The 15,721-nt window shown below is 41.2% G+C and overlaps 1 protein-coding gene across 1 annotated transcript in view; it reads right to left on the reverse strand.

Annotated features, from left to right (window-relative positions):
* MYLK4 (myosin light chain kinase family member 4) overlaps nucleotides 1-15,721 on the reverse strand; it is a 44,724-nt gene that overhangs the window by 13,201 nt on the left and 15,802 nt on the right. Inside the window, exons 2-9 of the mRNA XM_048839732.2 lie at nucleotides 13,141-13,231; nucleotides 12,111-12,591; nucleotides 11,014-11,315; nucleotides 8,697-8,802; nucleotides 7,282-7,375; nucleotides 6,338-6,447; nucleotides 4,298-4,439; nucleotides 2,005-2,075 (exon numbers count right to left, since the gene is read on the reverse strand). Coding sequence (XP_048695689.2) covers nucleotides 2,005-2,075; nucleotides 4,298-4,439; nucleotides 6,338-6,447; nucleotides 7,282-7,375; nucleotides 8,697-8,802; nucleotides 11,014-11,315; nucleotides 12,111-12,591; nucleotides 13,141-13,231 — 1,397 coding nt within the window. The remainder of the gene's footprint in view (nucleotides 1-2,004; nucleotides 2,076-4,297; nucleotides 4,440-6,337; nucleotides 6,448-7,281; nucleotides 7,376-8,696; nucleotides 8,803-11,013; nucleotides 11,316-12,110; nucleotides 12,592-13,140; nucleotides 13,232-15,721) is intronic.

The following is a 15,721-nucleotide window of genomic DNA, read 5'->3' on the forward strand; positions in this document are numbered from 1 at the left end:
AGCAGGGTGTCTAATGTAGATGTAGACATAAGGGCCAGTATGATAATATAGTGTGACCTTCTGCACATAACAGGCCGGAGAATTTCCATCGGTAATTCCTGCATCAAGCCCATGGTGAGGATGAGCTTGAGCATGTCTCTTAGAAAGACATCCAGTCTTAGTATAAGGACTTCAGGTTTTTCCATAATTGTGTACTGCAGGTTTCTTGTACCTTTCTTTGAAGCAGCTAGTACTGGAGACAACTTTGGAGACAGTATACTGGACTAGATGGACCACTGGTCTCGTCTATTATGCCCAACCCTCTTTAGACATACCAGCTGAGAACAGGTTTTAAACTAACACTTTTTACTCTACGTTCTTGTGTGAATATACCATACCACTATCCATTGTTTAATTTAAGGATGCTCATCACTAAAACAGCCACCTTAAACTTGTTCCAAAGGTGGTCGGAAGCTATTATGCATCTGCTTCATCCTTCCAAAGGCATAACACTTTTGAGATTTCAGAGTAACAGCCGTGTTAGTCTGTATTCGCAAAAAGAAAAGGAGTACTTGTGGCACCTTAGAGACTAACCAATTTATTTGAGCATGAGCTTTCGTGAGCTACAGCTCACTTCATCGGATGCATACCGTGGAAACTGCAGCAGACTTTATATATACACAGAGAATATGAAATAATACCTCCTCCCACCCCACTGTCCTGCTGGTAATAGCTTATCTAAAGTGATCATCAGGTGGGCCATTTCCAGCACAAATCCAGGTTTTCTCACCCTCCACCCCCCCACACAAATTCACTCTCCTGCTGGTGATAGCCCATCCAAAGTGACAACTCTTTACACAATGTGCATGATAATGAAGCTGGGCCATTTCCTGCACAAATCCAGGCTTTCTCACATCCCCCCCACCCCCATACACACACAAACTCACTCTCCTGCTGGTAATAGCTCATCCAAACTGACCACTCTCCAAGTTTAAATCCAAGTTAAACCAGAACATCTGGGGGGGGGGGGTAGGAAAAAACAAGAGGAAACAGGCTACCTTGCATAATGACTTAGCCACTCCCAGTCTCTATTTAAGCCTAAATTAATAGTATCCAATTTGCAAATGAATTCCAATTCAGCAGTTTCTCGCTGGAGTCTGGATTTGAAGTTTTTTTGTTTTAAGATAGCGACCTTCATGTCTGCGATTGCGTGACCAGAGAGATTGAAGTGTTCTCCGACTGGTTTATGAATGTTATAATTCTTGACATCTGATTTGTGTCCATTTATTCTTTTACGTAGAGTCTGTCCAGTTTGACCAATGTACATGGCAGAGGGGCATTGCTGGCACATGATGGCATATATCACATTGGTGGATGTGCAGGTGAACGAGCCTCTGATAGTGTGGCTGATGTTATTAGGCCCTGTGATGGTGTCCCCTGAATAGATATGTGGGCACAATTGGCAACGGGCTTTGTTGCAAGGATAAGTTCCTGGGTTAGTGGTTCTGTTGTGTGGTATGTGGTTGTTGGTGAGTATTTGCTTCAGGTTGCGGGGCTGTCTGTAGGCAAGGACTGGCCTGTCTCCCAAGATTTGTGAGAGTGTTGGGTCATCCTTTAGGATAGGTTGTAGATCCTTAATAATGCGTTGGAGGGGTTTTAGTTGGGGGCTGAAGGTGACGGCTAGTGGCGTTCTGTTATTTTCTTTGTTAGGCCTGTCCTGTAGTAGGTAACCTCTGGGAACTCTTCTGGCTCTATCAATCTGTTTCTTTACTTCTGCAGGTGGGTATTGTAGTTGTAAGAAAGCTTGACAGAGATCTTGTAGGTGTTTGTCTCTGTCTGAGGGGTTGGAGCAAATGCGGTTGTATCGCAGAGCTTGGCTGTAGACGATGGATCGTGTGGTGTGGTCAGGGTGAAAGCTGGAGGCATGCAGGTAGGAATAGTGGTCAGTAGGTTTCCGGTATAGGGTGGTGTTTATGTTTGTTTCCTATTTCATGTGTTATAATTAGCATGATTACATGTACATACCTTCTTGCCAATCCAAAATCAATAATTTTTATTTGATAAGCAGCTCGATTCACGCACAGGATATTCTCAGGCTGCCAGGAGGAAAGAGAAAACACTTTTAAGAGAAATGACAAAGACAAACTGGATCTGTAGGGAACTGTAGCGGAATCAAAACTAAAAGCACTGCAAAGCATAAAATAAGCATCTCAGTGCTTTCGTCTCTGGGCAGGTTTCACTTTGTGGGTACTTCCTCCTGCAATCATGTGGCATTTGAGGTTTTGGACTCTGTGCCAGTACTGCTTTTTCTTCTCCAGGGCGTCTCAGTTTGATATAACGCAGCAGTTCAGAGAAAGGACTCATTAGTGGGAGGGGGAAGGAGCTTCCAAACAGGCTTCAGGATGTTGGCGTTGCGATTTTACAGCCCTTAATGAGCCGACATCAGAACTTTTTAAAAATGATTTTGCAGTGCTTTGAAGTTTATCTCTGTGCCCCAGATTTCTGAGTTCACTGCTGTTCTGGCAGCAACTGCCTGATGATACATTATACTAATCAAATCAGCTTTACACTATTCTCAGACATTTAGAGGTGGGATTCATAGGTTAAACCCTTCTGGATTTTCTTAGGGCCAAATTCTGCTCTCTGTTTTACTGGCATAAATCCATTAGCATCAATGGAATTACTCCAGATTTATACCAGATGAAGAGCAGAATCTGGACCATTGTCTTTGAAGTATAAATGTCTACAATGTAGTCTTATGTTCACTGCCAGCAGTTTTATAGCTACCCTGGTCTTGTTGCTGATGGTGTCCTCTTTGAAATAAAACAGGCCTAAACACTTAAGACATTAGTTATCCATTGTCACCATTATTAATTCACTTTGCATTTCACATTTTTTTAAAACATATTTCTCATAATGGAATTTCTGTGTCCCAGACACTGGCCCTGATGAGTCTCATTAATTCTTCCATTTTAACACCTTCATATCACAAAGTAATCTATGAGCAAGGAGAACTGGATAGAATCACCATTGATGGTCATTATGTGCCTGGAAGAGTTTCTGTTGAGAACTCCCTGGATGTTAGCATGCCTCCTTTTCTGCATTTTGAGTTCACATCAAAACTGTGCCAACTCTAAGAAATTAATCTCAATTAAGAGAGCAGATTTCTTGATTATAGGTTTCCAGGCTATGAATATTTACAAAGGAAAAGGGACTTGCTCTGGAATTGCAACTGACTTACACAAGTGTCTGTGAGATCCAAATATGCAATACTGTGCTTTAAATACATTGAAGATACAGTATATTAACTTCCAGTTATTTAAGCAAATTACAAACCAAGAAAAACAAACTTCCAAACATGTTGTTTCCTTCTCCTTTGTTGTAAACCTGGCAGATCATTAGTAAGTTTTATAGCTAGTCATAAAAATAAGGGCATTTAAGCATCTCTCTCTTATTCCTGCTCTCAACAGAGATAACTGACAAGTTTATTATTCAGCAAAAAACTTGGCCTTGGAGAGGGATAAAGATCTGCTGCAAATTTGTGTCCTAACTAGAGACACCTATTCAAGCACTGATGTTTTGAACTTGCCAATTAACCCATTAAAAATTAACTGGTCTCTGCATATATACTGTTAGACCAAAATTTGAAGCATTTGCTTTTTTTTTTTTTTTTTTAATACACACACTAGTAGGAGCTTTTTTAAATTGATTAAAAGCAATATATCACCAATGATTTTTAATTTCATTTAATTTTTACCTCATTTTTTTAAAAAAATTGTCACTAACCACACCTTCCTTTGATGCTGTTCACGCTCATGAGTGGCAGTGAAATCTAGACATTAGAATAGGACACTGGGTTTTCATTGTCTCTGACCTGTCTTATGACTTGGGGCAAGCCACTTAATCCCTTTGTGTTTCATTTTCCCCACTGGTAAAATTGGGATAATCATGTTTACCTTTGTCACAGAGACCCTGTGAGGTTGAATGAATTAATGTTTGCATGATGCCTTGAGATGCATGGGTGAAAGATGAAACAGAAGTGCAAAATATTGTAGTCAGTAGCTGACTTGCTGGAAAATCATCCTCAAAAAGCTCAAGCCACAGGGCTTGATGAGATCTTCTCCAGATTCTGATCTCATTTACAGTGGCAAAAATCCAGAGTGATTTAATGGAAGTCAATGTGGTTAAAGTAAATTTACACTGATTTAACAGAGACCATGATATGCCTACAGAACCTTAGGTGCCTTCGCTTAGGGAAATTAATTTCTATGGTAGAGGACAAGTTACTATTGCATAAAGCATGCATCTTGTTCTGTACCTTCAGGTCTAAATGAAGAATGTACATCTGATGCATGTATTGAATCCCTTGACAGATCTGTTTTGTGAACAAGATGGTATCCATCTCTGTCAAACTGTAGTTATCGTCAATAATTCGGTCAAACAATTCTCCTCCATCCACACTGCAGAGAGAAAAATGGTAGAACAGTCACTGAGTCCAAATACATGTTTTGAAATTAATGCAGAAGATATACTGGAGACTGGTCCAAAATACCATTTTCCTGAGACTCTTTCACAGATGAGCAAAGTGAGACTGACCCAAAATATGAAGTTTGTATGCTGATCTGAATTTCCCTAGAGTTCCCAATGGGGTTGGCTCCTACAAACTGGTTCAGCTCCATCCCGACCTGAACTTCCCCATGTTTGAGGGTGCCTGGATCCTGTCTACCAGCTTGGATCCAACTATCTTAGATGAATCCAAATCTAAAAGTTTGGACCTGAGCTCAATTTTCTGCTGTGTTAACATGGTTTTTGTGCCAGTGAAATCAGCGAAGTCATGTCAGCATAAAGCTGAGGCAATGCAGTTGAGAATCAGGCTCCTGGATCTAGATCCAAACCTCCCCAGACTTTGATGGATTTGGAATCCAAGATTCCAGTGTGAGCCCATCTCAACTCACAATGGAGATTTTTAAAATGTCTTCCAAAATTCTAGAACACCCTCAGTTTAACACTAGATTTTTTTTTTTTGCAGAATTTTAGCTTTTGCCATTTCTGAAGTATGCAGGCCAAATTCAGAAGCAAATCAAAGACTTAGTCTACACTACAAAGTTTTGCTGCCATAGGTATGATGGTTAGCAGTGTGAAAAAAATCAACCCCTCCCACCCCCAGCTGACGTCAGCAAATCCCCCAGTATAGATGCAACTATGCCGACAGAAGAGTGCTTTTGTCAGCCTAGCTACTGTTGTTGTGGGAGCTGGTGTAGCTACGCAGGTAGGAAAAGTCTTTATGCCACTTTATGTTGTGTCTGGACAAGAGGGCTCTGCTGGGATAGCTATACCGTAAAGGCTGTGTAGTCATGGGTGACGGATAATGGAGGTCAAAGGAAGCTAAGCCTCCCCAAACCTCCGCTAATGCTCCCCACTGCAGCCCTGGTCCCGGAGGCCTCCAGACTGCTACGGACACCACTGGGCCGGCTGGGGCTCAGAGCTGTTCTGGGAGCTGGCAGGGTTCAGGGCTGCTCCTGGCGCTGGCTGGGGTTCAGGGCTGCACCGGTAGGCCGGCCGGCCAGCATGATCGGGGGGGCAGGGGTCAGAAGGGGCGGAGCAGGGTGGGGCCTTGGGAAGAAAAGGTGGGGCAGGGGGCTATCCTCCCTGAAGGGGGGGTGCATGCGCTGCCCATGTCTGTAGTGTAGACAAGCCCTAAGTCTAAGAAAGTTCAGAAGAGTCCAAGCCAATATAACTTGCACCTTTTACCACCCTCCTCCATGTGCATGATACACCAAGTTTTGGCTTTCTCTAGAGTCTAGACAACCTCTACTTGATTCTACAGTGCTCTGCAGCTGCTTTGTGCTTCGCCACCAATGTAGTCTGGCCCTCAAGATAATTTAACCAGCCCCAGGAGGATCAGCTCAATGTAAGGGTAATCCTCAATGGCATAGAGCCAGCATGTATTTCTTGTCCTCTGGTAAGGCTGTGCATTCTCCTCACATAACTGGAGATTTACCAGGCCTGTTTTCATGGATGACAGACAATACCACCTAATGGAAATTACAGAGAACTACATCCCGTGGCTCACTCATCTAAAGCGCGCTCTCTCTCTCTCCTTCTCTCTGTGGAGTTTGAGTGATGGTGTACCGAGTACGGTGCCTTAAATCATCATGACAGTACTGAACAAGGTTTCTGAACGACTACTCAGGAAAACTCTTTCTTTCAATACGGTTTCCTGTGACTCAAACTTTTTCATATGCTTTTTTCACCCCTGAGAAGCTCCACTTCCAGTTTCGGGAGAGGCGGGCATGGAATGCTGCACCCTCAGGAAAAGAGGGAAGAGCAAAAAAGGGAAAGAGAGAGAGACACATACTATTCCATGACCAGAACAATGTCATTTTTGGATTCAAAGGCATCATACAGCTGGATAAGGTTCACGTGGTTCAACTGGTTCATGACATTGATTTCATTCTTTACTTCTTCCTGTGAAAAGAGTAAGGAATATTAGACTTGAGGCTTTTATAGCAAACACCTAACACAATGGGATAGGGTCAGTGCTTGAATTGGGGGGGGGGGCATGGGTAAATACATCTTTCCCACATGCTCACCTCTGCCCATTAACCCCAGCATTTTCCTTTAATGGCTGTTGTGGCGACAGGAATATTCATCCATATTTAAGATCAGAAGGGACCATTAGATCATTTGGTCTGACCTCCTGTATAGCACAGGCCATATATGGCGATGTGACAGTCAGTGATAATGAGAAGCAGTGAGGAGAGAGCGCTCTTGGCTTTGGTGGCAGTGAGGTCAGACTGATGGGGAAAATGGAGAAAGGCAGGCACTAGTAATGACACAGCTGCCACACAATAATGCCTGCTTGATTTTCCTCATTAAATGAAAGTGGGGGAAGTGCCCTGAGGTTTGCAGAATGGCCAGACAAATCCCCCTCCACTCTTATGCATTGGTGACTGGAGCCCAGAACATCCTTGCCACCAAGTCCAACAAGATGAAATCAATTAATTGCAGCAGAGTGTGCAATGCACGCCAGAGAACGCATGCAAAGTCAAAAGTCGACAAACATTTTCACTAAGAAACTGTAAAGAAAATTAACAAAGGAGAAAAAAAGGGGAAGAAATGAAAAGATGTGAGAAAAAGTTGGAAAAGTGAAAATTAAAAAATAAAAAGATGAAAAAACTGAAAGGAGGTTGATGAGCTGGTTGCAGTCCTGGAGGGGAAGGGAAACGAATCTACAAACCAGCTATTACCCGACTGGTCATGTGGTATTGATGGCGTGGGGGCCATGCAGTCTATGCTTACTTTTTCTTTAGCACCTCTGGCTTTTATAATTTTTGCTGCTAACTTGAGACCTGTTGCTTTTTCTTCACATTTGTGCACCTGACCAAATCGCCCTCTAAGGGGAAAAGAAAAAAAGAAAAAAACCCTCATCATATGGGGTTGACAATGAGATAGGAATCCAGCATGGAGTCTGGATTTTAGACGCTTCAGATTATTCTCTGTCCTGCATTGGCAAATCCTGATGTACGCATCATGCTGCATTTGAGTCTTTGGAATGCTATTCTAGCCCACAAATAACACCTATTACCATACGTTTAGATACATCAAAATCACACACAGTTCTTCTGATTGCTATTACTCTATCCATTATTTGATTCACTAATATTCACTGATTAATGAAAGCCAGTTTATGACCCGCTTAGTCACATGAGTACTCCCAGTAAAGCCAATGGGACTATTTGTGGTTAGGGCAAGAAGGTTACAACTTTGCCCTAACTACACTATACCCAATCCGTTTAATACATTCTTAGTTCTTTTCCTTTTGAAAATTCTCTTAACAAAATATGATACATGCTCCTGTTACATCATCTTCAGATACTTCCTCTGATTGGGAGGCAACTTGGAGCAGAATAAACTACCGTTCAAGTTCAGCACCGGCTTTTCTAGTAGACTATAGTGAATAGTCACGAGCACCCACACTGTCATTATGGTAGGCTGTAGTGATCTGAACCATTGCTAAAGGGTACAATAGCATTTTTTTCAGTGTAACTACAAAACAGCAGTCCAGACTATGGAGCCTACTATTCTGTCACTTAGGCACTATCACAGCTATAATTTCGTTTCCACAAAATGTCATAAAACCAAAATATTTTGCAAAATTTCACAACTGTGTCCCTTCCCTGCCTCCTCTGCTACCTTCTTCCAAGAACAGTGGACTGAGGCTTGGGTCTTGTAGTTCTGGAACTAAAGGCAGTAACAGTAATTTGTAAAGCTTCTTACAAACAAGGGAGGGAGAGGGCTCAAGAGCCCTACCTGAACTGTCACAGAGGTGCCCCGCCCCTGGTATCATGGTCTTCTACAGTGTTCTTGCAAGTGGTGGCCTGCCTGGGAATGCCTATGATAAAACTCTGTGTTGGAATGCACTATAATCCCCATCTGGCACTGATGCTGCAGCCTCAGGAAATTGTTTACATACCAAATATAAACCAAAGCATGAAGCCACCAAAACCTCCGCAAAAACCCACAAAAATATCAGCCTGCTGATTTTAGTCTATCTCCAATTTACAATTAGATGGCACTTTTGTGAGCTAGGCTTTAGCAAGGCATGCTGCTTCCATTCAACTGTAACATAACCCTCCGTTACAAGGCTATTTGCTATCTTTTCCTAGTGGCTCAAGAAAGCTCATTTTTGTGTTGACAGCGTTAGCTCCACTTACCCTCCCAGAACTTCGTTCCGGTTGACTTCATAAAAACTGTTGACCACGGCCTTTTTTGCTGAGACAATCCGGTGATCAAATGGTGCTGGAGGAGCAGGACCATCATCTACAAAAGACAAAACAGAAAGCTGGCATGTTAGTACCCACATGCACCATGTATTACTTACATTAAACCCTGTTTCCTAATAAATAAAACAATCTATGGATTTAATGACCAGGTGGCAAGTTTTATTCACGGGGGCGTCTCTTTAGGACTTAGGGACAAATTTTATTCCCTGAGCACAGCCTGAGTAAATGTGATGTTTGTAAGGGAGCTATCCAAGGGACAAGAAGAAAATGAGCCCACCCTTACCGTTAGGGCAGAGAGTATTCCATCGATGATACTGCAGTACCTAGGTTTTGGCCAGTGGATCCTCATAGAACTGGACCCAGTGGCTGTCCTTGTGCTCCTTCTCAAAGTCATTCTTCTAGGAGCCCGCTGAAAAGGCCACTGTGCAGTCCAAACGTGGCACCTTCCTACCGTGGTTCTGTTGCCTTTGCGGCCTCCGTCCTATACCCGTTCCTGCCTAGGAGAATTTCCTCTTTAGCGAGGCATCATTCATTCTGCTAACGTACTGCCAAAGTCTGTACCAACTATATTTGTGCCACCCCCCTGAAGACACTCCCCATCCAGGAGGCACCAAGAATTCATGTGTCAGCACACTGGGCACCCAAGTCAGGTGAGGGCAGATAGCTGGCCAGCATTACTTCATACCCACAATGGGGCATGAACAAGTGTATTGGGGGCATCACCATGTCTTCTCTCACACACTTACTAGTGCCCAGAGGTTACCAAAATGGGAGTACCTGCTGCAACTTTTTAAAGGAGTAGTAAGAGCCATTGTTCAGTGTGCTCTCCTCTAGCCCCACTAGGTGATTTGTCTGCCTCTGCCATACCCAATGCAGAATGCCTCTAGCATCTATCACTTCAGTGGTACAGCTTTTCATTGTCCCTTGCATGGCTATTGTTCTTAAAGGCCAGGTTTAGGGCTTATCTACATTAGGGAGTTTGCACTGGCATAGCTACGTAGATGCAAAGCTACCCTGTGGCATCTAGAGGTTCCAGCAGTACAGTGGTAGGCACTGTATGTACACATCATAAGTTCCTGCCCCAAAGAGCTTACAGTCTAAATAGAGAAGGCAGACAGAAGGCTGAAAGGTGAAAGAGAGGCACAGAGGTGAAATCACTTGCTGTAGGTCATAAACCCAGGTCACCTGAGTTGCATTCTAGTGCTCTATCCACTGGACCATGCAGCCTGACTGATGCAAAAATCCCTATTGTAGACAAGCCCTTAGCCCCTAAATTTGTGTTTAGATTTTTGTGGGGTGATAAGATTTTTGTTTTATGCCCATAGTTTGTCAATTGATTTATATTCCTCGGAATGACCTTTGGCTGACCAAGGTGACAAACATTTCTACCAAGGGAAAGAAGGGCTAGAATGGTAATGTTTCTATGTGATCTCTTTGGTTTGGAATGCTGGCTGTCTTGCGTGTGGAACTTTTTGAGCAATTTTAAAACCATTCATTACTTCAGTGAAAATGATAAAAAAGAAATCCCATGACAGCATACAGTTGGCAGGAATCCTCTGGTCATTAATGTAAGATTGGATTGTCCTTATTCACAGGGCATGTCCATTTTTCCAGGATACCAGCTGTGTACCCAGATTTTTTTAATGTGTTAATAACTTACATGGCCAGTGAGTTAGTTCATGGTCAAGGAATTGTAGAAAGCTAGGGCTCCTGGAATTCTGCCACCTACTTTGGATTCTGCAGGGGTTGAATTGCAGACTTTAAACATGGGCCTTTCCATGTTACTAAGGCCTATAACATGCAAAAAAGTTCTCTTCCTTTTGAGCAAGGATTTGACCCTGAAGAGCTGCAAACTTCCAGTGTATAATTTATAACAACATAAGAAAACAGGTTTCCAAGAGAGAGTGAAAGACTCACAAAATATTACCATTTCTGGGCTAAAAAATGTTAACTTCATAACTGTTAAGGCCTGAAAGGACCAGTACGAGCCTCTAGTCTGACCTGCGATATCAACTGCTTTCAGCCAGATTTCCCCAAGATACTTTATACTTTCCAACTCTCAGAACAGAATACTCTAAAAACAAAGGTCAGATCAGATCCTCAGCTGATAAAAAATTAACATAACTCTACTGAAGTAAATGGAGTGACACCGATTTGCATCAACTAGGGCTCTGGCCCCTATGAACAAATGGTTTTGCTCATAGTTACGATACATATGCCTTTTTTTTAAGCAAAAGCTATTTCCTACCAATTACAGTCACCACATCTTCTATAGATGCCTTTGCTTGATTATCACTCTCTGTACCAGTGGAATCAGCTGCCTTTGGTTTGTCTTGTGGAGTATTTGGTTTAATGGCCTCTTTACGTTTACATTTGTCACCAGCACTCTCTGCGTCTACCCTGCTCTTTTTGTTGTCAGCTTTGATTAGACCTTCATCATGCACTCGACACTTACTGCTGACTCTATGCTCAAGCTGGCAGGTCTGCTCAGGGTTCTGGGAGAACGTCCCTGATGGTTTGCTTCCTGTGCCTTTTTCACTGCCTTTACACCTGCAAGATAAAGCATTACGTTACATTGGTATAAACTTAAAGCAGAATGCATTTAAATAAAATTTATTTATTTTTGCTTTATTGTGTAAAGTAATAATGGTAACTAACTAGGGTAAGCTTCCTTTTGTAGAATAAAATAACCTGACAGCAGAAAATTTCCTATTTCTGAAACAATGGCCTGAATTCTGTTGATTTCATATATGACTATCAACAACATCTTTAAAGTAGTGGGAGAACTCTCTTTGTTTACAAAGATCCTTGAGAGCTTGAACCACTTATCTCTGAAGGTCTATAAATAATGCAGCACAGAAAGAATTACAGTAAACGAGCTTATCAATTTAGTTCCCTGGGCAAGTGTCACAGTTTTGTGTTATCACTTGTATTATTAGATATTGCAGTGCAATTCCAAACCAGTACACTCTCTATTCTAACCTTACTTTGGCCACAGGTTACATGGTGTGGAACATAAACATGACACAGAAGGGGAGGATGCTTCTTAGAGATGAAGAACTGTTGAATATCCAGCTGCCCTTTCTTTGTTCCAGACCTTCTTTCTGAGCAAATGGCAAACATGTAAGACAGTACTGGTTTTGCCATGTGTGGCAGGTTGACAATTTGGAGACAGAGACAGTCTGTTAAACCCACTTTCATTTGGATATCGGGCTGGATTTATGACATAGCTCCCAAATAAATATCGCTAATATACTTACTTAATTTAATGCTTGAAATAAATGGCTTTCTGGAATATGGGTTTTTAAGAATAGGCTAATGTACGCTTTGGGTTTTAAATCTTACCTTTGAAGCCGTGCATCTTGTCCCCGGCTTTCTGTTGGACCCTCATCATCCTCTGCCTCATGTTCATTTTGGGAAGCAGTTGCTGATTCTTCCTCCTCTTCTCCACAGTGACCAGCATCATCCTCTTCTTCCTCCTCCTCTTGCCTTTCTTCTTCAGGGACTTGCTGTCCACCAGCCCTCTTCACACCTTCCAAGGATTCACTTTCCTTCTCTTCATCTTGCCCTGTTATCCTTTGGCTATCATCATCAACAGCAACCTCTGCTCCTTGGCTCTTTCCTGTACTGAAGGATGTTTGAACAGAGCTCTTTGTGTGTTCCTTCTGGCTTTTCAAAGCTAAATCCTTTTCCTTGTCCTTTGGCCCTTGAGATTTGGGAGAACTCTTTTGAACCAAAAAAGCACTTGCCTTTTCAGTATTTTCTTTATTGAGCATATGGACCGTTTCTTTGTGAGGGCAGGACTGGTTTTCCTGGTTGGCTCCCTCTGGAAACAATCAGAGAATACCAAGCATATTAACTAAGTACTTACGTAATTACCATAATTTCCATTACTTACTGAGTAAGCACCTGCTTTTCTCCTCCACTTTCCAAGGTCAATGGAAATGTTTTCTAAGCAATAGTAATGGTCATGAGCTTTCAAGCAAAGTATAATTTTTTTTAAAACCCATTATATAAAACATCTATAGATTCTTGGCCTTCAGATGTAGCCCTTTCAGATATTTTTCTTACTTAAACTCATGGTGAACTAAGTCTAGTTTAATCAAATATTCAAGCAAAAGCACCTTCTTGGAAAGTTTATGACCATGTACAAAGGCAAGGTAACACATAATGCACTGAAAGTAATAGAGTAAATACACCTTCAGTGTCTAGGTGCCGACTGGGCAACCCTTTCTCATGTTGGTGAGCACTTGTTCACAAGATTATCCCCAATGATTTCAGCCAGACTACTCATATGAGTAAGTACTTACCTGTATGAGTAAGTAAGGGTTCCACAACTGAGCCCTTAGACATTATACAGAGTGAAAGCTCTAACCTGTGGTATCAGGTGGTTTCTTCTTTTTTATAGACTTTGTTCCCTTTGCACTTAAACATGACTTCTCCTTTTCTTTCTGATCCCCAATGGCCTGTAGGAATGCAAGCAATACATTAGTCACTGTGCACAACATTCACATTGCACTGTTATTTGCAAAACTGCATTCCCTCTTTTGAACCAAACCAAACATTTTGCATGAATTAATTCAAAATCTACCTTTAAGTGTTATTGACAGTACTCATGATGTATCTCAGTTCTAGGTGCCATCGACCTGATTCTGTTTGTACCAATGTAAATCAGGAGTAACTCACTGGATTGAAATCAATGGAGTTACACTAATGTAAAAATAGCATAGAAAAAATCAGAATCAAGCCTCATGGGCTGACAAATAATCTACAAGAAAAATAACTTACCAGCTTTTAAAAATTAGATTGGTTAGTCTAAAATAAAGTTTATATTTATTGTGGTGGTAAAATATTCAGTAATAGCCTTACTGATAGATTTGAAATAGATTTGTGCTGTTAAACAACATCTGGTAACTTCTGTAGATGCATCCGATGAAGTGAGCTGTAGCTCACGAAAGCTTATGCTCAAATAAATTGGTTAGTCTCTAAGGTGCCACAAGTACTCCTTTTCTTTTTGCGAATACAGACTAACATGGCTGCTACTCTGAATTCTGTAGATGAGAGAGACAAGCTTCCAAGCCACACAGAGCTCTTCTTCAGGTCTTCTTCAGCAGACACGAAGAAGAGCTCTGTGTGGCTCGAAAGCTTGTCTCTCTCACCAACAGAAGTTGGTCCAATAAAAGATATTACCACACCCACCTTGTCTCGCTAGTATCCTCGGACTAACATGGCTATAACTACACTACATACAACATCTGGTAACAGCATTTTTAATAATTTATTGCAAGCTGATAAAACAGTTACCAGGAATCAAAGGATATAAAACCCTAATCTTAGCTTTGTAGCCTACTATGTCTATATTCTACAATGTTATACTGACATCTAGAGGAGTTTTGTACTGAACAGACATCCCATAAAACTTAACTATTATTGTTACATTTACAGCTATGTAATAATATATCTATGGAATTTGTTCATTGTCTTTTTCTTTAAACATTCTTAATGTATGAGTAAAATGGTAACATTACGATCTGTGACATAAATGATTCATCAATATTCCATTTTTCTCTAGCTCCCTCCTAACCTCTTCATAGTAAAAATGAAATGTATATATTGTTAATCATAGAAATGGGTCCAAAAAGGTGTAAATAATTAGATACTTCCAAGTAACTTGCAGAAGGATTTCTTCCAGATTAGGCTGTTACTCTGACTCTTTCTCTTTGAATCACCCACTAAAATAGCTTGATACCTATTTCTGCTGAGTATACTGGACCATTTGCCTTATTCATGCAAGTAATCCTACTGTTTACTCATGGGAGTCAAATGAGCATGACTTGATGCCACAACTATATACACTCCCTGGTTGCTTCTTTATAGGATGTTTTTTATATACAAAACTAAATAGAACTATGCAGATAACAGGAATCAAATGAAAACTACATGTACTCTCTAAAGCTACTGTATCTAAAGCATACTGAACTCGACAGGAAACGAAGAGAAATAATAAAAAAAGAAATTGTATGAAAGGAGTTTGAAATGGTGAGATACAGAGTTTGCATCTACAGCTAGCCTGGCTATTACAAAAAATCCCTATCCATAACAGACAGGGAATCTGTGCTGTAAGAACTGTGACTGGCAACTGTTTTGAATACAGTTGTTCCTAGCAGCATTCAAGCTATAACATGAAGCTATAAATATGAGCACATAACTTCCCTCAGAAAACAAGCTAGAGCCTTGTCAGCTAAGATGCTCAATGAACCTAAATCTAAGAATGCTCCATGAATCTAAATTCTGAAGTGATCATAAAGAATTGGTCATTGCTTGCTTTGGTTTTCCGCTCTGCAATGAAAAGCGCTAAAAGAGGTAGGGCAAAACCTTAGACTGAGAAGTTAATGCAATTACTAATGCACTCTGATTCCTGTAAGTATGCCCTCCTGGCAATGTTGATGAGGACACCGACTATAATCAAATATAGTCAGCTGGGCAAATAACCATGCAAGTGGACTTCAAGAACTTTCTTACATGGAGCCAAATTTCATTTCTGCATCCAAAAATAATTGCAGGTATACAGTGCTTTCTCACTAAATATTCTTGCAGTCTGCAGGTGTGAAAAATGGAAGGCAGCTTTTGAAAATCTGCCTGGTAGAAATTTGGATGATACTGAGTATCTGCAACTGCTTGACAGCTCCATAAATCACTACAGTATTTATTCAAACATAGTTTGTAAAAGGCTTATATTTTAGCAGGGGTTGAGGAGCTCATGCTCATTTAAGTGAAATAACTAATCAAGCTGGTACAAAATGAAATAGGTTGAAGCATTTACTTGCATCCTTCAGACTCAGTAAGTATTGGTTGTTTGTGACCAATAAGTGGCACATTGTAAGGCCACTAGGATGAAGTACAATTAATGCCACGACTGGAAGTATGAGAGAGAGTACCCATAGTACATACGGGAA

The sequence above is a fragment of the Caretta caretta genome, chromosome 2, assembly GCF_965140235.1.
Source record: "Caretta caretta isolate rCarCar2 chromosome 2, rCarCar1.hap1, whole genome shotgun sequence".
Classification (NCBI taxonomy): domain Eukaryota; kingdom Metazoa; phylum Chordata; order Testudines; family Cheloniidae; genus Caretta; species Caretta caretta.